Source organism: Panthera leo, chromosome A3 (genome assembly GCF_018350215.1).
Source record: "Panthera leo isolate Ple1 chromosome A3, P.leo_Ple1_pat1.1, whole genome shotgun sequence".
Classification (NCBI taxonomy): Eukaryota; Metazoa; Chordata; class Mammalia; order Carnivora; family Felidae; genus Panthera; species Panthera leo.
Genome location: NC_056681.1, coordinates 113,553,984 through 113,581,192, shown reverse-complemented (window position 1 = coordinate 113,581,192; position 27,209 = coordinate 113,553,984). Strand labels below are relative to the sequence as shown.

The 27,209-nt window shown below is 35.7% G+C and overlaps 1 protein-coding gene across 9 annotated transcripts in view; it reads left to right on the top strand.

The window, feature by feature from the left end:
- The window catches only part of BIRC6 (baculoviral IAP repeat containing 6), a 224,370-nt gene that overhangs the window by 105,133 nt on the left and 92,028 nt on the right, over positions 1–27,209 (top strand). For all 9 annotated transcript variants that reach the window (XR_006200904.1, XM_042933289.1, XM_042933288.1 and 6 more), the window contains 13 exons: positions 2,856–2,989; positions 4,074–4,227; positions 7,058–7,174; positions 9,510–9,664; positions 10,153–10,279; positions 13,044–13,154; positions 14,410–14,543; positions 17,343–17,470; positions 22,564–23,126; positions 24,103–24,278; positions 25,246–25,342; positions 25,476–25,670; positions 26,317–26,517. Coding sequence is in view for 8 of the 9 variants with exons in the window: in XM_042933289.1 (XP_042789223.1) it covers positions 2,856–2,989; positions 4,074–4,227; positions 7,058–7,174; positions 9,510–9,664; positions 10,153–10,279; positions 13,044–13,154; positions 14,410–14,543; positions 17,343–17,470; positions 22,564–23,126; positions 24,103–24,278; positions 25,246–25,342; positions 25,476–25,670; positions 26,317–26,517 (2,292 nt within the window). In the remaining variant the exon portion in view is untranslated. The remainder of the gene's footprint in view (positions 1–2,855; positions 2,990–4,073; positions 4,228–7,057; positions 7,175–9,509; positions 9,665–10,152; positions 10,280–13,043; positions 13,155–14,409; positions 14,544–17,342; positions 17,471–22,563; positions 23,127–24,102; positions 24,279–25,245; positions 25,343–25,475; positions 25,671–26,316; positions 26,518–27,209) is intronic.

Here is a 27,209-nt window from a genome sequence, read left to right as displayed (position 1 = left end):
TCTTAGTTTGTACAATTCTTTGCTCCTTTTTTTTTTTTTTAAAGTTTATTACTCTTTTGAAAGAGAGCATGCACGCAAGTGGGGTAGGTTCAGAGAGTGAGGGAAAGAGAATCCTAAGCGGGCTCTGTGCTGTCAGGCATGCGGCTTGATCGCATGAACCATGAGATCATGTCCTGAGCCCAGATCAAGAGTCAGACACTTAACCGACTGAGCCACCCAGGCGTCCCTGCTCCTTACTTCTTAAGAGTCTATTTTAGTTATTGTCCTGTATGCTACATGTGCTGTGGTCACTTCAACCGTTTGTTATTCTTCAGTCTTAGGTGTTGTAATAATTTTATCCTTTTTACCTGATAATCCTTGTGTCTGGAATAGACTTCCTCCTGTTGTTTTCAGGATGGACTCTTGATCTAAGATTCACATAAACCTTGTCCTCCTCCAAGAAGCTTTTTCCAGCAGCAGCGGCAGCAGCAGCAGCAGCGTTGGGCACTCTGTCTTTGCTGCTGCGTTCCACTCTAGATGGTCTCTGGTAGCACTCATCATGCTGTAGTTGATGAAATTTCTGCAGTGTGTCGTCACTTTCGAACTTCGATTAATGTATTGGAGAGGAGATATCTGTCTTCACATACTTAAACCCTACAACAGGCTGGCATGTGCTAGGCATTCTTTAAATAAATGTTGAATAAGTGTGTGAGAAGGATGGGAAAGTAAGGTTTGTAAGGCAAAGCAGGCTAGTTAGGAATTTTGAGACATCTAAGAGCCTAATAATTTCTGATTCAAAGTAGAAAAGTAAGGTGAATAGCAGCTTTTCCTGTAGGAGCTGCTGGATTGAGAGGAGCATGGCCCTCTCCTCTCCCTGTGATGGTGTGAACTTGTCCACTGATTCCAGTATACAAAAATGTTACTTTGCCTGCTGTGTTCAGGGCTTTCACTTGACCTAATACCATGAACTTTGTTCGCACCAACTTTTGCAGAAACAACATATAGCCCTAAGCTGTTGGTGACTTAGCAGGTCGTCACCACCCATCCTGAGTTTTGGGGTACTGGCAGAGCCGTGGCTCAAATCCCCAGAGTTCGAGATGGTGGGACTCACTGTTCTGGCCAGGGTTCTTCTGGAAATATATGTCTTGCGTATTTGGCTTGCATGTTTGTACCAAACAAAATGTGGCACCCTTGGTGCAGAGTGAACATAGCACAGAAGTGACAGGCCATCTGCTCTGCCCTGGCTGCCTCAGGCCTACCAGCGCTGGTCATGTCTATATATCATCGTATTAAGGAAGTTCCCGAACTTCCTTTGGTGGTTGAAGATAAAGTTCAAGGCTACAAGACTACCAGAGAGGCTGTTTCGCTTCTTAAAATACTTAAAGCCTAGAATGATATCAGAAAGGTTATGCCTCTCAGCAAATGAGAGCTGGGAAGGACACAATGAGAAATTGTCATTGTATCCAGTGTAGGGGACCCTGCATTATCTGTAATGAGGACAGTGGTATCATAAAGGCCTTCAGAAATGCCCCTGGAATTACTTTACTTAATGTAAGCAAACTGAACATCTCGAAACTTGCCCCTGGTGGGCATGCAGGACATTTCTGCATATTTGGACTGACAGCGTCTTCTGCAAGTTAGATGATCTGTATGGCACTTGGCATAAGGCTGCCTCCCTCAAGAGCAACTACAACCTTCCCATGTACAAGATGCTTAATACACATCTTAGCAGAATCTTGAAGAGCCCCAGAGATCCACAGAGGCCGCCAAGTACCACACAACCGGAGTCATCGCAGAGTCCTGAAGAAGAATCCACTGAAAAACCTGAGAATCGTGTTGAAGCTAAACCCGTATACACAGACCGTGTGCCAGGACACCATTCTTTGCCAGGCCAAGAATCACAAACTTTGAATGAATAAGGCAGCAGCATCTTTGGAAGCCAAATCAGATGAGAAGGGGGTTCCAGGCAAGAGGCCTCTGGGAGGGAAGAAAGGAAAAAAGGGCTATTGGTGTAAAGAAGCAGAAGAAACCTTTGGCAGGAAAACCGGCTGCAGCTATCAAGAAATCAGCTCCCGAGAAGCAGCCTGCAGAGGAGAAATCCACCACAGAAGAAAAGACGCCTGCTACATAAAAACTTAAATTTTCTTATTCCATAGATGTCATAATCATTTTGGATAGCTAATTTTGAATAAAGATCAAAGGCAAAAAAAAAAAAAAAAGTGAAAGTAGTCTTACAACTTAAATCTTTGCTTTTCACTTTAATACTGGGCATCATTTCCTAAAATAGTGGATGTAACATAATTCATTATCTACTGGAGGTAATAAAATGGGTAATACTCATTCTAGAAATGGTTAATGATTGTTTTCAGTAACAAAGTTTTGTCCAGCATGATTCAATACGGGCTAATTGCTAGGAAGTCAAATATTACCACCTTGTGTTTTGGGGTTTTTGTTGTTGTTTTGGGGTTGTTTTTTGTTTTGTTTTTTTTTTTTTTTTTTGAGAGACGGACAGAGAAAGTGCAAGCAGGGGAGAGGGAAAGACAATCTTAAGCAGGCTCCAGACCCAGCACAGAGCCTGACACAGGGCTCCATCTTACAACTGTGAGATCATGACCTGAGCCAAAATCAAAAGTGGGACTGTTGACTGAGCCACCCAAGCACCCCTGCATCATGTTTTTAATTGTATGTTTATAGATGGATACAATTTTTCATAATTAATAGTGTTTAATTGTCAAGTATAAAAATTTAGAGATGTTTATGTCAGTGGAAACATGTTACATACAAGTGAAGTAATTTTTTCTGAAATTAAAATCAACATATTAGTTAAATTTTATGTTACATACATCATCAGCATAATCGTTTTCAATTATTTGAAGGTGCACCTCCTCTTTCTTCTTTGGAAAAAGATAAAGAAATTGATCTTGAATTACTTCAAGATCTAATGGAAGTTGACATTGATCCTTTAGATATTGATTTGGAAAAAGATCCTCTTGCAGCCAAAGTTTTTAAGGTATGATATACTATTCTTTGCAATTTAAATATTTCATTTTATACTTTTGGCTTATTAATCACTTAAAACAGGAAAGTATACCTGTTTATCACTAAATGTAATTCATTATTCATTGTTCTCAAAATTCATTAACTTGCAATAGATCTTATAGTAGTTTTTTTTATAATATAGATGGAGTAATTTAAGGAACACATACCCTTTTATTAATATAGCCATTATTATTGTCTTATGTATTAGTAAGAGCCACTAATAGGCTTGGGGAAGTTTAGTTATGGATTACTCAATTTTAGGCAAGGCCAGTGTATTGCAAGTTCTACTTCTGTGTTAGCCTCAAGTTTTTCTAAAGGAGATATACCTCTAATACTTTATATTGCTTCTATTTATGTATAAGAATTTTTTTTTTTTAAGTTTTAGTTATTTTGAGATAGAGTATGAGTCAGGAAGGGGCAGAGAGAGTGGGTGAGAGAGAGAATCCTAAGCAGGCTCCACACTGTCAGGAGCCTAATACGGGGCTCTAACTCATGAACCATGAGATCATGACCTGAGCTGAAGTCGGATGCTTAACTGACTGAGCCACCTAGGTGCCCCGAGATTTTTCTTTAAGGATGCTAATTATCTCTCAGATTCTAATACATTTTTTTTAAGTTTATTTATTTTGTGTGTGTGTGTGTGTGAGAGAGAGACAGAGAGAGAGTAAGCACAAGTGGGGTATGGATAGAGAGAGAGAATTCCAGGCAGGCTCTGCACTGTCAGCACAGAGCTCCACATGGGACTCAATCTCAAGAACTGTGAGATCCTCACATGAGCTGAGATCAAGAGTCAGATGCTTAACCTACTGAGCCACCCAGGTACCCCTCTCTCAGATTCTAAATAAATAAGGTACTTCTAGATGTTGGTATCAAATCAAGAGAAAATTACTGAACTATTCCTATAGATCATTAAAATTAGAAGTATGTTTTGGTGATTTAAAGGGGGGGAGCATGTTTATTTTGTAACCCTGTTTGAATTTAGATAGTGTAAATAATGTCACTCTTAGTGAAGAGGTAAAAATAAACCACAGTTTTATTTTTCCCACTCTTTTAAGCCAATAAGCAGTACATGGTATGACTACTGGGGTGCTGATTATGGCACCTACAATTACAACCCTTACATTGGAGGTCTTGGGATTCCTGTAGCAAAGCCACCTGCAAGCACAGAGAAGAATGGATCACAGACAGTTAGTGTTTCAGTATCTCAGGGTAAGTGGGTATTATATTCTAAGTCATGTGCTATTCCTAAAACAAATCCTGATTTCATGTATGCTTTGACATATGAGAAAACGAGGCTGAGTGTGTGCTCTGAGGGTTTGGTTTCCCACATGTGCCATCAGAGTGACACAGATGAGTGTGTTTCTGTGTCAGTCCGTTTGGAGGAGCTTCTGTTTATGGGGCATTTTGTTTCTCAGAATAACAAAATATATTTGTGAGTTGTGTGGGATTGACAGGGACTTTAAATTGATTGTGCTTTAATGTATTTTTTACTCATAGTAAACTCGTATTTTGTTTGTAAACAGATGAAACCACACTGAATATTATTTTTGTACTTTTCTAGTCATGTAGAATATATCAGAGTTTTTGTTTTTAATAAAATCTTTGGTTAAATTTTGAAACAACCATATGTTTGCTGAAATGTTGAAGTTTGATACAAAGAATATTTGCTATCCTGAACCATTTGGGAGTAAGTTGCTAGGCTTAAATATTTTTATTTTATTTGTTTTACAAATCAGGGCATTTTTCTACAAGAGCAATCAGGAAGCACATTTCATCAAAATTAGGAAACTAACATTAGTACTAACATTCATATCCCATTCCAGTTCAGCACTTGTGTTTAAATAACATCCTTTATGCTAAAGGATCCAAAGCAAAAAGATGCCTTGTATTTAGTTGTCATACCTCTTCAGTCTCATTCAGCCTGCCATAGCTTTTTTTTTTTTTTACATTTATTTATTTATTTATTTATTTATTTATTTATTTATTTATTTAATTTTGAGAGAGAGAGAGAGAGAGAGAGCGAGTGAGCAGTGGATAGGCAGAGAGAGAGGGAAAGAGACAATCTTAAGTAGGCTCTGCAATGTCAGCATAGAGCCAGACGTGAGGTTTGATCTCACAACTGCAAGATCACACCTGAGCTGAAACCAAGAGTCAGATCCTTATCTGACTGAGCCACCCAAGCACCCCACAGCCTGCCACAGTTCATCAGAGTTCACTTCCATGACCTTAATGCTTTTGAAGATTACAAGCCGGTTATTTTGTAAAATGTTCTTCAAAACTTGGGTGTGTGTAATCATTTCCTCATGATTAGATTATGGTCATGCATCGTTGCCAGAAGTATCGCTGGTATAATGCATAGATTTTCTTATGTATTCTGTTCTTATGTATTCTTATGTATTCTGTATTATGTATTTTCTTATGTATTCTGTTAGTTGGCTTACGATTTTAATTTGTTCCATGACTGGTGATTTGAAGTTTAATTACTTGATTTAAAGTCTTCTCCCTTATAAAGTTGTTCTTTGTCCCTTGCCAAATAAATTTTTGTGGGTGTGGGAGAGTGGTGCTTCGAAACTATTCTTTTAAAAAAATTAGTTTTTTTTTTTTTTTTTTAATTTTTTTTTTTTCAACGTTTTTTATTTATTTTTGGGACAGAGAGAGACAGAGCATGAACGGGGGAGGGGCAGAGAGAGAGGGAGACACAGAATCGGAAACAGGCTCCAGGCTCTGAGCCATCAGCCCAGAGCCCGACGTGGGGCTCGAACTCACGGACCGCGAGATCGTGACCTGGCTGAAGTCGGACGCTTAACCGACTGCGCCACCCAGGCGCCCCTAGTTTTATTTTTAAGTAGATTTATGGTTTTCTGTTTTATTCAGTGGGTCATAATTATTATTTGTATATTTGTTGCTTAGTTTTTATTAAGGCAAAATGTGAATAACATAAAACTTACCATTTTAAACCATTTTTAAAAACTTTTTTTAATGTTTATTTATTTTTGAGAGAGAAACAGAGCATGAGTGGGGGAGGGGCAGGGAGAGAGGCAGACACAGAATCCCAAGCAGGCTTCAGGCTCTGAGCTGTCAGCATAGAGTCCATGCGGGGCTCGAACCCATGGGCCAGGAGATTATGACCTGAGCCGAAGTTAAACACTTAACCAACTGAGCCACCCAGGCACCCCCCATTTTACCCATTTTTAAGTATACAGTTTTGTGGCACTAAGTATATTCACGGTGTCTTCATTATTTATTTTGATGTTCACATTGTCCCAGATTTGACCAGTGGGATCTTTCTTAAGCTTATCTGTTTTTTTGATACTTTCTCATCTTTCTGTGAGTTTCCTTGTTTTCTGGCACAAGGTGCCCCAGGCTTATCATTTCCTTTTTCTTCCCTAGACTGGGGATTAACTACTTGAGCAAAAAGGGTATTTCAAAACATTTTAGTGGAAGAATGTGATTAGGAAACCAAGATTTGGGTGCTAGATATACTTAACTACAATTTCGGTGACTGTTTCTGTGTCCTCTTGGTGGACAGGGTGTGTGTGTGTGTGTGTGTGTGTTTACACACATTTGTGTCTATATTTCTAATATACATATCTGGCTGTAGTATTTTAAAAAATACTATTTTTTTAATAAATTTAAAAAATTTAAATAAGTTAAAAAAATTTAATTTAAGTTCGTTAATGTTCAGTGTAATATTCCACAGGCTTCATTTTAACTTCTTCCCTTCCATTTTTGTATCTGTATTCTCTGACAATGAGGAACCTGGTTCTCATTATCCTTACCTTACTTGTTTCCGTTATCATCACTTAATTTATTTGATCCACTTCTCTTTATATAACCAGTCTCCCATCTCTGGCCTCCTTTGCACAGATTTTGTTACCTGCATACTCCCTGACATACCTGATACTCCTGACAGGTTGTTCTCCATGAGGACACATTCTTCACCCTATTCTGCATTTGGATGTCAACATTTTAGTGTAGAAAGTAGGACATGAGTAAAAATTATCAAATAGCCTTTTTTTCTTTTAACTGCTCTTTGTAGCCCTAGATGCTCGCCTAGAAGTTGGACTTGAACAACAAGCAGAACTTATGTTGAAAATGATGTCTACCCTGGAAGCAGATTCCATTTTACAGGCATTAACAAATACATCACCTACATGTAAGTGAAAATCATCATTCTTGATTTTTTAAGTGCATTCAGTGAAGACAAATTTTTAAATTCCACGTGTGGTGTGAATCTGAGTAGGCTAAGTATATAGCACCTCTCCCTCACTAAGTTAGTAGCAAGTTGAGAAAAAAGACAAAGGATTAATAAATTGGGAAAGCGGAGGGGAAACAAAATGCCTCCATGTAGTACTACACTTACATTCAGTCCAAAAATCTGAGTGATGTTTTGTTATTGTGGCATTGTGAAGTTAATGAAATTCCCAGAGTTGTTTGCTTAGCTAGCTGCCTGGGAGTTCCTTCCATTATATCCGCATTTATTATAAAGTGGGTTTTTGAATACAGTAATTCCCCCCCCCTTTTCCAAGAGACATACAAGACCCCCGGTGGATGCCTGATACCACAGCTAGTACTGAACCCTATATATACCATGTTTTTTCCATACAAACCTGTAATAAAGTTTGATTTATAAATTTGGCACAGTAAGGGATTAACAATAATAATAAAATAAAACAATTATATACTGTAATAAAGGTATGAATGTGGTCTCTCTCAAAATATGTATTCACTCTCGTGGTGGTGATTTTTGATGATAAAATGCCTGCATGGTGTAATGCAGTAGGGTGAATGATGTAGGTGTAGTGATGGAGTGTCAGGCTACCGCTGACCTTCTAACTGTATGTCAGTCAGAGGATCACCTGCCTCCTGCCTGTAGTTGACTGCTGTTCATACGATGATAGCAGTTGACTGCTATTAAAAGAAACCGGAAACTGTGGAAAACAAAACTATTGATAAGGGGGCACTGCTGCAGTGGCATCTTTGTCACCCTTAAAGACTAGGATGGATGTAGTCTGGTTTCTCTTCAAATCGTGTAAATCTTTCGCCTTTTACTAAAGACTAGGATGGAAGAGATATATAGGGGCCTAATTGAACTGCTGAATTGAAGATTTACTGCCTGATTATCTGCATCAAAAGAGAGCACACTTTTTATATCAAGGACCAGATAGTTAATGTTTTAGGCTTTCTGAGCTGTACAGTGTGTGTGGTAACTACACAACTGTGACTTTGTAGTAAGTAGCCATAGACAATGTCCAAACAAATGGGCATGGCTGATTTAGAAACTGTTACACAGTCAGGTGCCTGCCAGTTTTGATCATCTGGCTGTAGTTTGCTGAAGTAGAGTGCTAGACTTGGGTGGATTGCCTCCTGTCAGGTGAGCACAGTTAAGATAGCAGCTTGTCTCTCAAAGACTAAAGATTGAGGAGTTGTGCTGAGGAGATGGTGATTTTTATTTTCCTTCACCTCCTGTAAATTACTTCACCTTCTCTGGAGCATGGTGAGTAAAGGGGTAGATGTACTAGTTAGAACCTAGGAAGAGCATCATGTTCTCCGTCCCCTATGAAGGAGAGTTCACAATGCATTAGAGAAATTGGGTTTTTCAACATTTCTATGTCAAATTGAATTCTTTCACTTTGCTATTTTCATTTATTTCTCACCTTAGGGGGTATAGAAAAAAGGTGAAAGACTGAAGAAATGGTCTAGTGTTCTGTGATCTTGGTATTGGTACAATAGTATTATTGTACCTTATCTTTCATGTAATGGAGGGATCTCTTTTGTTGGGTCAGCCTCTCCGCGACGACAGACAACTCAGTACTGACCTAAGTAGCCCTTTTCTCTGTTAAATATTTCTGATCTAAAACATTTTGTTAAAAGATGCTTTTGTAATTTGTATCTGTTCCTCTTAATATTTTATCTTTTGATTTTTATCCTGTTCAGAACTTTGTCCCCCTTTTAATAACTTTGTAAATAAAATTTTCATGGAAAACCTCTCTTAGAGTTCATATATTTGTCTACTTCCCATGAATGTATGCTCATTTATTAGTTTGGTGTGTGACCTGGGCATCAGAATTTTTTGATGCTTCCCAGGTAATTTTAATGTGTAATCAAGGTTAAGAATCAATGGATTAGAGTCTAAATTATTCTAAAATTACTTTCTTAAGAATTAGTCAAGATTCTTCTTTTTCTTCCTTTTCCTCTTTTATTAATTAGGAAAAAATTGAAAATAGAAATTGCTAGAGAGTAATAAGGTTTTGTTCCTTTGATGGACAAGTGCTGTGAATTGGGGAGCTTCTCTCTTTGGTGATTGTCTTTTTGACCTTCAGGTAATGTTGTAAAAACAAATTTTCAAATAATATAATGATGAACCATTCTTAGGAATGCAATTAAAAAAATTTTTTTAAAGAGCTTCACTTATCTGTACATACTAATAGCTAGTGAACATTTCTCCTGCTGCTTTGTATATAAAAATCATAATTGTGTTTAATTTTCAGTATCACAGTCTCCCACTGGAACAGATGATTCCCTTCTAGGGGGTTTACAAGCAGCAAGCCAGTCCAGCCAGCTTATTATACAGTTATCATCTGTCCCAATGTTAAATGTTTGTTTCAACAAACTTTTTTCCATGCTTCAAGTCCATCATGTCCAGGTATGACTTCAGGAGAAATGGTGTATTTTTACAAGTATTGCTAGCCTAGTAAAAGGTGAAAATAACTGGGGAGATCTTTCTCAACCTGAAAGGGTGTTTTATTCATTATCTCAGATGGAGAAGTATTGGAGATCCTTTGATAACCACAGCTCCTCAGTGATAGGGTTATTTATAAGTTTTATGATTTTTAAGCTTTGTTACTTTAGTTCCAATTATATGTTGCACATACAACTGTATTTAAAGACTTGAATCATCCATTTTGATTTAGAAAACTATATGTATTAGGTACCAAATTTTAATTTAAATTTTGTTTCATCAAGAATTGTGAGATGTGTTTGCTTGCCAGCTGAATTGAAGTAGCCAGAGGAAATACTTAATAAAAAAATTAATTACTCACAAGGAGTCATTCATAAGGTTTTTATTTAAACAGTATTTCGTTATATAATAGGTATTTTTTTTTCCTCCTGTCAATTTTCACTCTTTTTCAGTTGGAATCACTTCTCCAGTTGTGGCTCACATTGAGCCTGAATTCTAGTTCATCTGGAAACAAAGAAAATGGAGCAGACATTTTTTTATATAATGCCAATCGAATACCTGTCATCTCATTAAATCAGGGTAAGATTTATTAGAAGGATGGTTATTAACATACTATAAATAAACTAAAAAGGCAATGATTAGGGTAATGTTTACCTAATCTTTGTCATTAGGATTAAAATGGTTTACTGGAAAAAAGCCTTTTTTTAATAAACTGACATTACTTAGCAGTGAAAAAAACAAAAAAATTACTCTGTGATTTGTGTTATCTTATGCCCATGTGCAACTAAAACTTGCACTGTTAATCTTTATTTCCTAAAATATTTGTCTTATTCTTCAGCTGTTCTGTTACCACTGGTATGTCTTTTTTTTTGTTTGTTTTTAATGATTATTTTTGAGAGACAGAGACAGAGTGTGAGCGGGGGCGGGCAGAGAGAGAGGGAGACATAGAATCCAAAGCAGGCTCCAGGCTTCAGGCTCCAAGCTGTCAGCACAGAGCCCAATGCGGGGCTCGAACTCACAAACCCTGAGATCATGAACTGAGCCAAAGTCAGAAGCTTAACTGACTGAGCCACCCAGGTGCCCTTGGTATTTCTTAAAAAGGTGAATCAGCCTCATAGGAATTGATAAATTGGAGTTGGTTGTCGATTTCCTGTAGATGTTGTATTAGTAGGCAAACCATAAGAGACTCTTAAATACAGAGAACAAACTGAGGGTGGGGGAAAGGGGAAAATGGGCAATGGGCATTGAGGAGGGCACTTGTTGGGATGAGCCCTGGGTGTTGTATATAAGCAATGAACCACAGGAATCTACCCCAAAAACCAAGAGCACACTTTACACACTGTATGTTAGTCAATTTGACAGTAAATTATATTTAAAAAAAGAAAAAAAGTTGTGTTAGTTAGGGATGCCTGGGGGGCTCAGTCAGTTAAACGTCCGACTTCGGCTCAGGTCATAATCTCATGGTTTGTGAGTTCAAGCCTTGTGTTGGGCTGTGTGCTGACAGCTCAGAGCCTTGTGTCTCCCACTTTGTCTGCCTCTACTCCACTCACGCTCTGTCTCTCTCTCTCTCTCTCCCCCTCAAAAATAAACATTAAAAAAAAATTTTTTAAGAGTTGTATTAGTTAACTTTTGGGTGTGTGTGTGTGTGTATGTGTGTGTGTTTTGGACAAATGCATGAGTGTGGATATAATGGGAGTAAAATAATACCCTTCTATAGAAATAGAATTAGTCTTTGGCTCTGGCTGCAGGAATCTATTTAGTTTTATTTTAAGAAAAGTGTAAATGGTCATCTATTTCTGGTGCTTTCTTCCTAGGGGGGTGCATTTTCTATTCACATGGCTATCAGGTTGGTCTTTAGTCCCACTGGCTCAACGGTCCTACTTAGATCTGCATTGTCGTGGCAAGAGCCAACCTGCTTTAATTAAGAGGTTTTCATCTCTTCCACTGTACTAATAATTATTATAAGTCGTGCTCTTTTTTATTGTGAAAACCCTTACACATAAACAAAGTTGATGAGTAAAAAAAGTAAATAACTGTTCATTATTATCATCAGATATCTGGTTAGTATTCAAATTTCTAGTTGTCTCAACTGTTCCAAATTTTTAAAACTTGAAATAGACTCCATATAAGGTCCACATGTTTTAATTATATTTCTTTAATCCCTAAGCTGTATCGGTTCCCTCCAGATCTTTTTTTTTATCCCCTTAGTAAAGTCATTTTTCAAAGAAGTTTGGTTGTTTTTCAGGATTCTCAGGTTCCTGATTTTTCGTGATTGTATCTCCATGCTGTCCTCTCTGTTTCCTATAAATTGGTAGTTAGACCTGGAGCTTAGTATTTTTTTAAAAGGCAATTTCAAAGGTAGCCTCTATTTTTACATTATTAACACACTGATGCTGAATGCCATTAATAATTCATTAGAGGTTTCAAAATGAGGATAGTCTGTTTCTGTCACTTTTTCATTTTAGTTGAAATATTTACATAAAGAGAAATTTTCTTTCATAGGCTGTTCTCTCAACCTCTGTTGGTACAGTTTGTATAATAGAGGCAAGGAAAATGCCAGAACTTCCTTAATCTTTAAAATGACCATTTAGTTTCTTTAATAAATACCTGTGTAAGTTCAGGGATTTAAAAATATTTTTCTATTAAAATTGTTATGGATATTGATGCTAAAATTTTGCCATTTGTGGCCAGTGCGGTGCTCCTTTCTTTTGTTTTAAATACATGACTGGGTTTTTGCTACCTTTTAAAGTGTGGTAAATATTTCAGTCTGAAATCTGGAATCAGCCATTTTTCAAGGGTGTTTTAAGAGCACAGTGTGGGCACTGAATTATGTTTGTGCATTTGAATAATTTCTTTGGCTTCTCCAGCTGCCGTTCAGTGCTTCCCACTTAACCTTGCAAGTGACCTAATTTTTGTTGTAGTTTCTGCTTTTGTTGTGAAGTTGTATTGGTTTTCAGAAGTTTTACCCCATCCCTGTTTTTCCAGTGTCCCCTGTTATTTTCAGCTTTAGGTCTTATAGAATGTGAAGAGTTTTAGTAAAGCTGTGTTGCAGTAGAAGTGCCTGTAGTTTGAAAAGGACAGCATGTTTATAGTGATAACATGTTATTTTATGGATGGTGGGCTGAGCTTTAAACTTAGCCTTAAAACATTATTTTATTTCTTAATTCTTTAGTGATATTTAACGGGGAACTCTTTTCATTTGTATGTTTTGAGGCCACTAGGTAGTGAATTGATGTAAAGAAATAGTGTCGGTAGTTTAAATTTGTCTGTTTCATTTTTAATTCTTAATAAACATTTGGTTATCATTAATTAAAAATGTCCTCCCCTTCTCTTTTCTGTATAGCGTCCATAACTAGCTTTCTCACCGTGTTAGCTTGGTATCCCAACACTCTTCTCCGGACATGGTGCCTTGTGCTTCATAGTCTAACTCTCATGACAAATATGCAGCTGAATCGTAAGTTTAGAGATTTATTCCTTTAAATCTCTCACACATACTTTTTTATCCTTACTCTCAGATTCTCAAGATTTTTGTAAGAAGTGATAGAGTTGTGAACATTATGTTCCTTCTTTGACTATGCCTCTTCTGAATTTATTCTTAAATATCTTAGGCTTTGTGCCTCTTTACTTTGACAATTTACTCTCATTTGCCATCACAAGTTCAAATCATAGTTTTACTTTCTAAAACCTTACTACTTATTAAAATGAAACTGATTGCTTTTAGAGTACAGTCAAATATTTACTGTTTTATTTTTGTTATTCTTTTTAAAGGATCTTTGCGCTTAAAAGTGATTTATTTATTATTATAATCCTGAGCATATATGATTAGATTGCTAGGTTTTTGTTTCCACATCTAGATCCCTTATGTTATCTTCTGTAGTGCATATTGGTTTTACTTTTCACATTTAAGTCTGGATTTAATCTGACATTCTGGAGATTGTTGTTGAGATAGGGATGAAAGTTCAGACTAGAAAACAAGGACTCACCATTTGTGAATTGAAATCCTCGTTCTCTGTAGATTATGACAAGAGGTGGGTAAATTTCATCCCCATTCTTTGTGGGGTTAATTTCACTAAATAGAAAGCTCTGTCACATTGATAAATATATCAGTTTAAATCATTGTTTTGCATCAAAGTGCTATTCCTTTTTTTCATTTCAAATATACTTTCCAAATAGGGCATCAAAAGTATCACTGTCTCATATTGAAGATAGATTTAGCTCACAGGATGTTTTAGTCAATTCAGAAAACTGGTGTGTTACCTGTATACCTTTGAACATTATACAACCTTTGTGGTACTGACTTGCAAAAATGAATAGTGTTTGCATAGATTTATCTGAGATTTATCCGAAAAGTAGGTCCCTATTTCTGAAAGAGGGAAATAATTACCAAGAATAGGCTCACCAAAAGGTCAGTAAGCATTTATTTATTTCTTTTCCAATTTCTTTTCCACTTGACTATATACTAAATAAGATGCACTTTAAACCAGCTATTTTTTATAGTCAGATTAGGAGAGAGGCCAGAGGAGATCCATGATAGATGAAAATACAGAATGAGCCCAACACAGTCAATGCAGTAGAGTTTCAGACCCTTTTAATAAACTAACTCCCAGGAATATGTGAGTTTTCCTTGAAACTAAAAGATATTTGAGATACTGCATTTCCATTCTTTCAGGGTCCATTTGTTAAGAGCATTTTTAAAAAATGTTTTACAGCTGGTTCAAGCAATGCCATTGGAACTCAGGAGAGTACTGCTCATCTGCTGGTTTCAGATCCAAACCTGATTCATGTATTAGTGAAATTTCTTTCTGGCACCAGTCCACATGGAACAAATCAACACAGTCCGCAGGTACCATGTCTTTTCAAAACTAGTGATAGACCCAGACAGTTCAATAAACATATTTGTAAAGAAAAACTTAATGTAACTAATAAAATTTTCATTGCTTAGGTATTAAATGATATTGTCTTATATTTCAATGTAATAAAATGTTTTGAATGATATATAATAATAGTTATACTGAAACTGAAGCACAGCAGGTAGTAAATGTTCACTTGAATTTTTACTGATTTATAAGCAGATGTGTATTTTTGGCATTAATTTTGGGCTAATTTAAGAAACATCCTGAAAAAATACTTACCTGAAAGTCAGGGAAACATTTAAGAAATCTTGGAATTAAAAAAGTTCTGTTTTGTTTTTGTTTTTGAGTGAGAGAGGACACAACTGAAGGAGGGTTAGAGAGAGAGAGAGAGAGAGAGAGAGAGAGAGAGAATCCCACAAGGGGCAGAGAGAGAGAGAAGTGGAAGCTCATGAACCTGAGCCGAAGTCAGATGCTTAACTAACTGAGCCACCCAGGCACCACAGGAATTTAAAAAGTTGTTTAAAATTAATGTACCATGTTTAATGATCTCAACTACTAATATTGATAATCCACCTAACAACCATTTTATAATATTAAATATGTTATTAAAAAAAATAGCAAGTTGTATTGCTCAGGGCTTATAAACAATTTTAGTCTCATTATAAACTTCCTTTATATCAGTTTAATTTCTTGTTATAATATATTGCTTTTTAAAATATTCCTACATCATTATACTTCTTCTTTTTTTTTTTTTTTAAAGAGAGAGAGAGAAAGAGAGCATGAGCAGGGGCGTGGCAGAGAGACTCTCAAGCAGGCTCCATGCTCAGTGCAGAGCCCGATGTGGGGCTCTATCTCAATGACCGTGAGATCATGACCTGAGCCAAAACCAAAAATTGGACACTTAACTGAGACACCCAGTCGCCCCTATTATATATTTTTTTATATAAGATATAAATTTAGTTTTCATAGCATCTTTTTAGTGGAGGCTATGCAGCATTATCATCTTTTAAATTTGTAAATTTTTCTCTGGATTTGCCATTAGACAAAATCTCATTTAGTTGTGTAATCTGTAATAATATCATCCTTTCTGGTGTTTCATTTATTCAGTAAGTTTTATAAAAATGTTTAGTTATTTTTTAGAGAGATAGCATGAGTGGGGTAGAGGCAGAGAGAGAGGGAAGGAGAGAATCCTAGGCAGGCTCCATACTGTCAGCACAGAGCCTGATGTAGGGCTTGAACTCACAAGCTGTGAGATGATGACCTGAGCTGAAATCAAGAGTCAGGCTCTTAACCAACAGAGCCACCCAGGTGCCCCTGTTCAGTAAGTTTTTACGAGGCTTCTATGTGCTAGGTCCAGGTATTGTTCTAGGTACTAGGGATTATAAGTAGTTACCAAGACCAAGTTCTCTGCCTTCTTGGATTTTAAATTCTGTTGGATACATTTAGTCAGTACTCTTGTACTGTACATACTTAAGTTTTGTAGAACATAGTGAAACGAGCAAGACAAGCATGAAAACAAGGGAGAAAAAACTATTATATTTAGATTGGGCCAGAGTTTTGGTGGAAGCAGAGGCATATTATCAAGTGATTATTGTACATAGAGATTTCTGAATTGGGAATGTGAAGATTCCTGGGATCATTGATTCTAACTTCATTATTTTACGTATATGAAGAAATGCAGTATCTGCATTGCCCACAATTACACAACTTGTTGGTGGTAGAGCGAGGTATTGGAGGGCATACCATTGTATTAAATAGGGGTTTTTTCTTCCTGTTTTTTTTTTTTTTAAAGGCAGAATAACTTATTAAAGATCAAGCTTTCCTCCAAGATCTTAGTTTTGGTTAAGAATGCTGTGACTTAGGTGCTTAGTATTAGAAATTAAGTTTATCTAACTTTCAAACAGTTTGAAGCATTACATTGCATTTTGTTTTACCAAAACTCCTCAAGGTTTTTGTGATCATAACAAATTGAGATTGAATAAGATTGTATGGAGAAGTATTACAAAACATTCCAAAACATACCTCAGGTTACTTAATACGTTTTTCATTATCATTTCTTTCATTGACAAGATACAATGTTTGGGAAAGCATTTTTTTATTAATTGGTACAGGTTTGTACCTTTGGAGTCTTTGTGATTTTGGTTTTTTCATCCACTTTCGTATTTACTCTGCTAGTCATTAGAAGCATGACCAGTTGTGGATCACTTAACCTCTTTGAGTGCTTCTGTGAAATAGGTATTTAGTAAGGTGGTTGGTGAAAATCAGTGCAAAAGTTCTTTGTACTTTTGTGAATCATTGTGGGTATATTTCTTGTGTAATTCAGATGAGTTTTTTTCTGTCTTGAATTACATAAACCTACTGTAAGTTCTAAACCATAATGCTAAAATCATTGATACTAGAATTTATGGTTTTGGGGGCACCTGGGTGGCTCAGTCAGTCGAGAGTCCAACTTTGGTTTAGGTCATGATCTCATGGTTCGTGAGCTCGAGCCCTGCGTCAGGCTTGCTGCTGTGTGTCCAGATCTCACTTCAGATCCTTTGTCCCTCCTCTCTCCCACTCATGCATGCGTGGTCTCTGTCTTTCTATCTCAAAAATAAACGTTAAAAAAAAGGATTTATAATTTTAAGTTTAAAATAAATATATCAAAACCTAAGCAAGTTGGTTTCTTGCTATCACTGTTAATATTTCGTTCTTCATATGAAAAGTTCAAAGAGTATAGTGCTTTTTAAATGAATAATTCTATAAATGGTATCAGTAAAAAGTTTTCAATGGAATTAATTTCTCTTCAGGTTGGTCCAACTGCTACACAAGCTATGCAAGAATTTCTTACCCGATTACAAGTGCATCTTTCTTCAACATGTCCTCAGATATTCAGTGAATTTTTGCTCAAGCTAATTCATATACTTTCTACAGAAAGGTAAATTTCAATGTATGCATGTATTCTTGATGTAGAAGTAATAAGTAATCCTCTAAATAAACTTTGCTTTACCATTTGTTGGGGGTTAATGTGGGAACAGATAAACAGTAGAGTAGGGATTAAGGGGGAAGGATTTATCCATTTATCTCCTGACTTTTCATTCCATTCCATTCTGGCTCTCTAGATTCTTGAACTCTATGAAAGAAACACAGTGTGTTAAATCTCTGCTTGCATTTAATGTTTTCATAGATAAGTGAAATTTATTTGAAGCTGTTAAAATTTTTCTAGAATACAGATAGAATATTAAAGCTACCAAAGATTTTATTTCAAACCAATATGTAAGAAAACCTGAGAAAGATAGCTTACAAAAGAAAATTACACACCAGTCTCCTAGAGAAATCCTAAATAAATTTATTATCAATATTGGGCAATACATTAAAAGAGTAAATTGTGACCATGGTGGGTTTATTCTTTTTTTTTTTACTTTTGGCTTAAAACAATAGAAATTTATTATCTCTCAGTTTTTGAGGCTAAAAGAATGCAATCAGTGTGTTTGCAGGCCATACTCTCCTCTGGAGGCTCTAGGGGAGAATTCTTCTTTGCCTTTTCCTAGCTTCCATTGGTTGCCAGAAATTCTCAGTGGTCCTAGACTTGTAGATGCATCATTCCATTCTCTGCCTCCACCTTCATGTGGTACCTCTTCTCTTATGTCTTTGTGTCCAAATTTCCCTTTTCTTTCTTTCTTCTTTTTTTTAATTTTATTTTTAATTTTTTAAAATTTACATCCAAATTAGTTAGCATATAGTGCAACAATGATTTCAGGAGTAGATTCCTTAGTGCCTCTTACCCATTTAGCCCATCCCCCCTCCCACCATCCCTCCAGTAACCTTCAGTTTGTTCTCCATATTTATGAGTCTCTTCTGTTTTGTCCTCCTCCCTGTTTTTATATTATTTTTGTTTCCCTTCCCTTATGTTCATCTGTTTTGTCTCTTGAAGTCCTCATATGAGTGAAGTCATATGATTTTTGTCTTTCTCTGACTAATTTCACTTAGCATAACACCCTCCAGTTCCATCCACGTCGTGGCAAATGGCAAGATTTCCTTCTTTTTGATTGCCGAGTAATAACTCCATTGTGTATATATACCACATCTTCTTTATCCATTCATCCATCGATGGACATTTGGGCTCTTTACATACTTTGGCTATTGTTGATAGTGCTGCTATAAACATGGGGGTGCATGTGTCCCTTCGAAACAGCACACCTGTATCCCTTGGATAAATGCCTAGTAATGCAATGCTGGGTCGTAGGGTAGTTCTATTTTTAGTTTTTTGAGGAACCTCCATACTGTTTTCCAGAGTGGCTGCACCAGCCTTGTATTCCCATGAGTTTATTCTTAAAATGCATGAATGGTTAAATATCCTAATATATATCATATGAATGTATCATTTTCTTCATACTGTAAGACATTTCAGAAATCCAACATTACTTTCTGGGGCACCTGGGTGGCTTAGTCAGTTAAGTGTCTGACACTTAATCTCGGCTCAGGTCATAATCTCCTACTTCATGAGATCAAGCCCCATGTTGGGCTCTTCACTGGGTTGGAACCTGCTTGGGATTCTCTCTGTCCCTCTCTCTGTCCCTCTCTCTGCCCCTCTCCTGCTCATTCTCTCTCTCTCTCTCTCTCTCTCTCTCTCAAAATAAACAAACATTTAAAAAAATAATAAAAACTAATATGTGTAGTTTTAATTATTTGTTGTATATACACAGTGAAAGATAAAGGTAAGGAGTAGATTCACGAAACTAAGGACATGATGTTACGATATGAATACATGTACAATATTTGGAAAACATGGGCATGATAGTTTTGTGTGATGTAAATAAAAGCAGTTGACAAGCAAAAATCAGTCACCATATATTTACTTTTTCTTTTAACTAGGCTTTTTTTTTAAATTGTGTATGAGACCTCCAAACATTCAGTAGATACATGCTTTAGTATACTACTGTTCATATAAAGTTGTACTGCAGTAAAGGTTTTCCTATGAGACTGTAATATATTTGCTCTTACGTTTCCTACAGAAACATTCATCTTGATTTTAGTTTGGTTACATACTATTTTTTTTCAAAGTGGAGATATTTGCATGCCTCCAAAACTGATCAGCAATTTCTTTTTTTCAGCTTCTCTTCTTTTTTCAGCCAACCCCTTCTGCTCTACACACACCCTGTGAATTTTCTAGTGTAATTTTCTTTAATCCAATTCATAAGGTTCTGGGCCAAGGATGTCTTGGTTTATGTTTTGTTTGTTTTCTGTGGTTTTAAGAAAGTCTCTAGTATCCTGATAAGTTAGCTGGGAGCTCTTAGGTAAATTAATTTTATGACCAGGAAGAAATACATAGTCTTAATATAAAGAAGTCATTCAATTTTATTGGGTGTTTTTGCAGATACTTTCTATTGGCCTGTGGATGATATTTTCATTTTCTTAACAGTATCCTTCAGAAAATAAGTTTTCTATTTTCATGAAGTCTTGTCAAGTTTTTCCTTTATATATTATTTTTATGTCCTAAAAAAAAGAAAAAATCCTTGCCTAAACCATGGTCCTACACATGATCTGCTATATTTTCTTCTAGAAATTTAGTTTTTACATTTATGTTGCATTTGGGTCACAGTTTTTTTGTTTTTTGTTTTTGTTTGTTTTTGCCTGTGGATGTCCATTTGTTCCTCTGTCATTTGTTGTACAGGCTCTGCTTTTTTGATTGAATTTTCTTTGCTTTTCAAAATCCGTTGACTGTACACGTTTTGCACTATCTGGACTCTCTTCTGTAGAATTGACGTTTGCATCTCTACTTTTCTAATACTGTATTGCCTTGGTCCCTCCACAGTTTCTTGAAATCTGGTAGTGCTGGTTTTCCAACTTTGTTCTTTTTTCAGAATTGTTTTGGCTATTCTGGTTCCTTTGCTTTTCCACATAAATTTTAGAATAAGTTTATTGATTCTCGTCTACACTACCTGAAATAAAACAAAACCCTGCTGGATTTTGACTGAGAATGCATCGGTCTACAGATCAATTTAGGAGGAGTTACATAGCCTCTTTGGATTTTTTTTGTACCCAGTCATGTAGTCACTGAGCAAAAACAGCCTTATTTCCTTCCTTTCCAGTGTGTATGTCTTAATCCGCAGCCCCTGCCCTGCCCTTCCCTTTCCCCTCTCCCAATGCCCTGGTTAAGTACCTTCAGTATGATCAGTATAAGTGATGAAATTGGCCGTCTTTGTTTTTTTCTTACTGTTATTGTTAGTCTTTCACAAGTAGAAATGTTACTAGCTATAGCTTCCTTTGTAGATGTCTGATAGCAATTTGAGGTTTTTTGTGTTCTTAATTTGCTAAGACTTAAAAAAATCATGTGTTACCCTTGGATTTTGTGGAATGCTTTCTCTATATCTTTTGAAATTATCATGTTGTTTCCTGTGTAGTCTGTAAATATGGTGAATTACATTGATTTTTTTTAAAAAGTGTTGATCACTGTGTGTTCCCAGCATAGACTCACTGCTCACTTGGTCATGATATATTATCCTTTTCATGTCTTGCTTAAATTAAATTACTTAACATTTTGTTGATTTTTGAATCTATCTTTATGAGGAATGTTTGCATTTTTCTTACAATGTCTGGTTTTTATGAAAAGTGCCTGTTTTTTATACAAGTTAATGCTGGACTCATAAAACGAACGATCCCTTTTCTGTTTTTGAAAGGAGTTGTGTAAAATTGATTAGTTAAATATTCGACAGTACTCACCACTGAGTCATGCTGAGTCTGGAGTTTTCTTGGAGAAAACGTTTTCAATTTATTTTATAGTGAAAGATGATTCAGGTTTTCTGTTTCTTCTTGAGTGAGATTTGGCAGTTTGCATCTTGACGGAATTTGTTCATTTCATCTATGTTGTCGAATTATTTGTATTATTTCCTTATTATCATCTTAATGTTGATGGGCTCTAGTTTGATTCCTGTTTTCGTTTCTGATATTGATAATTGTTATTTATTTATGGCTAGAAGTTTATCATTTTTTTTGGTATTTTCAGAAAACTGACATGAAGCTTTCTCCTACACCTCAATCCTATTCTAACACTATCCAAAGTTAGTGTCAGACTCACAGGTTTAGCTGCTCAGTACCATAACATTGCCCTCACTTCAGAGCGCACAGTTGCAAGTTGCCGCACTTCTGTCAGATTTGGGTACAAATTCAGGGGTTCTCACAGCACACTCCTCAGTTTTGGTAGTTTGTAAAAATGACACATAGAACCCAGGTAAAACGCTTAACACTTACGGATTTATTATAATGTATATAACTCAGGAACAGCTAAATGGAATAGATACATGGGCAAAGTGTGTCGTAGGGGGTTTGTAAGGTTGGGTGTGTGTGAATGGGTTTGAACGTCAAGGGTTCTGTGTTATCACCGTTGCATACACCAGAATTTAGCCATTTGTTAAATGTATTAGCTGAATTCTTACTCATTTGTATGTTGCCAGTGTCTGTTCTCAAGTTCTGCCATAGGAAAGTCAAGCTCTTATTCTGTCTCGTTGGAGGTGCCTATCTTTCCTGGATTTCCAGCTCTGTAATGGGTTTATGTGACTTTATAGTTAGTTTTACTTTTTCTCGTTAATTTGGGGGCAGTATTTTCTCCAGATTTTTATATCTTAGGCATAAGCAGAACTTGAGAGCATTTAACTTTGATGTGTAAGAATTAGTTGACTGAATTTCAAGTTTTGAAAATCATAATTAGTAGAAAATGTTTAAATAGCACCATTTGAAGATATGAAAAACCAGAGCTTATTCCATGTGATACTCAAATATTTTAGTCCATAGCTTCAAAACCACCTGTTTGATTACTTGTCCTTTAGTTTTCTTTTGGAAGGGAAGTCATTTTTGATTTTGTGTCAAATGGAAGACAGTTAGAATGACTCAGGAAGAATGGAGACCATTTGCTACAAAATGAACAGTGAAAACCAAGAGTTTAATTACTGTGTTAGCTCTCTTGTATTGTGGTGGTTACTTTTTTAAAAATTTAAGATGGATTAATTTTTAATCATCTCTCTTTTTCTGCAGGGGTGCTTTCCAGACAGGCCAAGGTCCTCTTGATGCCCAAGTAAAGCTCTTAGAATTTACCCTGGAGCAGAATTTTGAAGTTGTTTCAGTTAGTACTATTTCTGCTGTAATAGAGTCTGTCACCTTTTTAGTGCACCACTATATCACTTGCTCAGACAAAGTGATGTCTCGAAGTGGATCAGATAGCTCGGTGGGTGCTCGAGCATGCTTTGGGGGACTCTTTGCCAACCTTATTCGTCCAGGCGATGCAAAAGCAGTTTGTGGCGAAATGACAAGAGATCAACTCATGTTTGATTTGTTAAAACTGGTTAACATTCTAGTACAGCTGCCTCTTTCGGGCAATAGAGAATACAGTGCAAGAGTTTCTGTGACCACCAATACTACAGACAGTGTTTCAGATGAGGAAAAAGTCTCCGGAGGCAAAGATGGTAATGGAAGCAGTAGTAGTGTTCAAGGATCACCTGCATATGTTGCTGACTTAGTGTTAGCCAACCAACAGATTATGAGCCAGATTTTGTCTGCTCTGGGCCTGTGTAATAGCAGTGCCATGGCGATGATAATTGGTACGTATTGAGAATGTTTAATCTTACGCTTGTTTTTGGTATTGTATCTCTTTGTTTTAGCAACATATAGATTGATTTTTTATTACTTTATAGTGTAAGGCTACTTCATTGCAAACTTCTTAGCAAGCTGTAAGTGGAAACTTCTAGAGAGTGGCTTCCTTCTATCAATAGGTGAAATAGAAATGATGAAGAATTTTAAGTGTGAATTTTTAAATACCATAATATGCTAATCAAATAACTTGTAATTTGTTATATTAAGAAAAAAATCAGTCTCACTGGTCAGGCACCATACTTCATAATCACACATCTCTGATGTGTTAAAGATGAAGAATTTCACATCAAATTTTATATTAGGGAACCTTATTGATTCCCACTTTTTAAAAAATGTGAGGTGTAAAATTTTATCCAAAGTGGAACAGTTTCTATGACACATACATCAGTGTAAAATTTCTGTATTGTTGCTTAACTTTTCTACCTGTTTGAAAGCTGTTATATTGTACTTCTGTAAACTGTGACAAAATTAATCCCATTGATTCCATTCTGTTTTTTCTTTCTTTGTGTATGGGAAACAACCATCCTATCTTGTTTTTAATTCGATGTCTTGAAGCATAGTTATGTAACAATACCACTTATTTTTCTCTCCATTTCCTTTCTTCTTGGTATATGGCTTATATGTAAGATGATATTCCTCAGTCATATAACAGAGCAACTTATTTTTATTGTTAGCAACATTAGAGGTATCTCATGTAAGAAGATGGCCAAAAACATGCTTTACTGAATGCTATGATGAATATCCCAATCTCTCGTATATGTATACACACATGTATTTATATACACATACACATATACATATATGTAGCTGTTATATACCCATCCTTCAGTGGTTTCAGGACAAATGACTTTTCTATTTTAATTATTACTGGTTTTTAAGTATATACTGTATTTTAAAAATGTGTAATCTTTTTATTTAAACTAGGGGCAAGTGGATTGCATCTTACCAAACATGAGAACTTTCATGGTGGATTAGATGCTATATCAGTTGGGGATGGATTGTTTACCATACTGACAACCCTCAGTAAAAAAGCTTCTACGGTCCACATGATGCTGCAGCCAATTTTAACTTACATGGCCTGTGGATATATGGGCAGACAAGTAAGTTCAATCTGGCAACTATTTCAGTAATTTAAATAGTTTCTGGCAATGGGGACAGAGAAGTATTTATAGGACAAAGACAGAGGATTCATATATTGGAAAAAGAGCAGCAGCATCAAGTAAGACCTATAGACTATTAAATAAAGTTTGAATGTAGTTTTTTGAGTCCATGTTGTGAAAAATCACCACAGTGATCTAAGAATAAAACATTAAACATAATCTTAAATTTTAGGTTGTTTTCCTGTTATCTCAAGAAGAAGTTTTCTTTTCCCTAGAAATAGCATAGTGGAATACCAAAATGCTCTCTGTAGATGTTACATACAAAAGTTTAATGCAACTATTTTTTCAAGCTATGATGCATGTTTGTTTAGTTTCCTTTCAGCCAAAAAGGATTTGGGTGATTTTAAAAGAAAAATCGGTTCGAATATTACTGCTTTTTGATTTTCCTTCTTATAAAATGAAATTGTAGGAACCAGTGTGATGCTTTTAACTTCTAGTCCATTTACTGCATTTTTTCAAATGCAGGTTTTAAAATGTACTTTCTTAAGGAGTATTTTGTATGTCGGTGTAAATCACCATTTTCTTAAATTGTCATTGCATATATATGTGCACATATTTCTCCATTAATGGAAAGATATTTGAGAAGAATCAGTTTTTAAATGAAATTAGTGTCTAATGGAAAACAAAATCAATGCACATTAAGGTCGAAAATGATAATACTAGATAAAGACAGATGCTTAATTTAAAAAATACTCTCAGTTCAGAAAAAAAGCTATACTTCCTTGTTGATTCAGTAAGATTTCTTAGGTCTTTTGGCAGATATGTTGAATTTGTGATTTAGATTAAGGCTATAATTTTAGAATACTTAACTATAAAAGAATATTACAGTTAATATGTTAATTGTCCTCATTACAGGAAGTTAATAATCACTGTTATAAAGTCACAGTACATATGTGGTTTTCTTTAGGGCTCTCTCGCTACTTGCCAGTTATCTGAACCATTACTGTGGTTTATTTTGAGAGTATTGGATACCAGTGATGCCTTGAAAGCATTCCATGATATGGGTAAGATAAATTCCACAAATTGTCATTTAAGTGTACGCATTTGACAGTGTATGTTGTCATTTTTGTAGTCTTCTGTGAAAGGTGACTGAATGTCACACTGTCTTATTTTCATTTGGTGTTCTTTGTAAATTAGGTGGAGTTCAGCTCATTTGCAACAATATGGTTACTAGTACAAGGGCTATTGTAAACACTGCAAGAAGTATGGTATCAACTATTATGAAGTTTCTTGATTCTGGTCCCAATAAAGCTGTTGACAGCACTTTGAAAACAAGAATACTAGCTTCTGAGCCTGACAATGCAGAAGGGATCCATAACTTTGCACCCCTGGGTAAGAAAAGAATTACTAAATCTTATTGATATGAACTTACATATTTTATTAGCTGGTATGAAGCAGAAATAGTTCTTGAAGTAAGTTGATCATGTGATAATATCACCAAACAAGTGATTTTAAAGGTAGTGGTTTTTGAAACAGTCTGTTGATTAGAAGGAAGTTTTTAATAGCTCCCATTTTAATGATCTCCTTTGTTTGTATTTCCGAGTTAAATAGTAACACCTTTTGTGAAACGAAATAGCAGAGTTTTGTGTCTGTTTTCACCATAAATGTTAATCAGTTTAAAGAACTTGTTCCATCTTATTTTGAGTTATTTTTTAAGAAGCTTCCGTTTTAGGTGGGTACTCCTTTTCCCAGTTTATTGTGCTAGATTTGTTATTACCTTAGTTTTCATTTGACGTGTGAATATAAAGAAATTAGGCAACGATTAATAATGAACTTATCACCTTGCAGGTTGACTGGGTGTCTTGATATTTTGTAAATACTGTGACAAATCATGTTAAACACACACTAATAAATATGTTTGTAGCATCAAATGTTTATGATTTTAGCTAATTTTTCTGGTTCAGTGATTAGATAGTTCTTGATAGTTTATTTGGGTTCTTTTACAGAATTTTTATGATTTTTATAATATCTTCTGTAGGTACAATTACATCTAGCAGTCCAACTGCCCAACCAGCTGAGGTGCTTTTACAGGCCACGCCTCCTCACAGGAGGGCTCGCTCTGCTGCGTGGTCCTACATCTTCCTGCCGGAGGAGGCTTGGTGTGACCTCACCATTCATCTTCCTGCAGCAGTGCTTCTTAAAGAGATACATATCCAGCCTCACCTTGCATCTCTTGCGAGTGAGTAGTTTTTTTTGTAAAGAAACATGTATGAAAATAAACTGTAATGTAGGAACACTTAAAAATGAGAGAAAATATTTAGTAAACAGTGATACATTTAGGTATGATTCCCAGATTGCTTAATTTTGAAGTTTTTTGTGTAATATTCAACATTACCACCAAATCATTTCCCATGAAATGAATTGACATAGCTATTCCCCTTAAACAAATAGAATGTTTCATGAAATCCAAACCAACCTATTTCAGTTATATATAATTTTTCCTTGCCTTTCTCCCCAAATTTATTAAGCTATAGCATTAACTTGAAATGAGTTAGTTTACACACCTGTAGATAGCAGGCGTACTTTCTCTAGCCCCATCCTCAGTGCCAGTCCTGCAGTGGGAAATTAGCTTGGATTTATGTGTTGTTCCCTCCCCCCCCATTGTAAGATAATTACATGTACACAATTTTTTATTTTAATAACTTGACTGTAATATTTAATATTTTTAATATTTGAGTGTGATTTTTTAAATTTGTACTCTATTGAGTATCATTCATTTGGTGCTTTTTCATTGAATATATTTTGTTTTCACTTTGCAAGGTGTAAATAATTGAAAAGAGTTTTTAGGAAACAAGTTTTACATTAAGAGGAAAAAGAACTCTTCAGGTATTCATAAAGGAATCTGAAATACTATTTTGCATTTTTGATCCC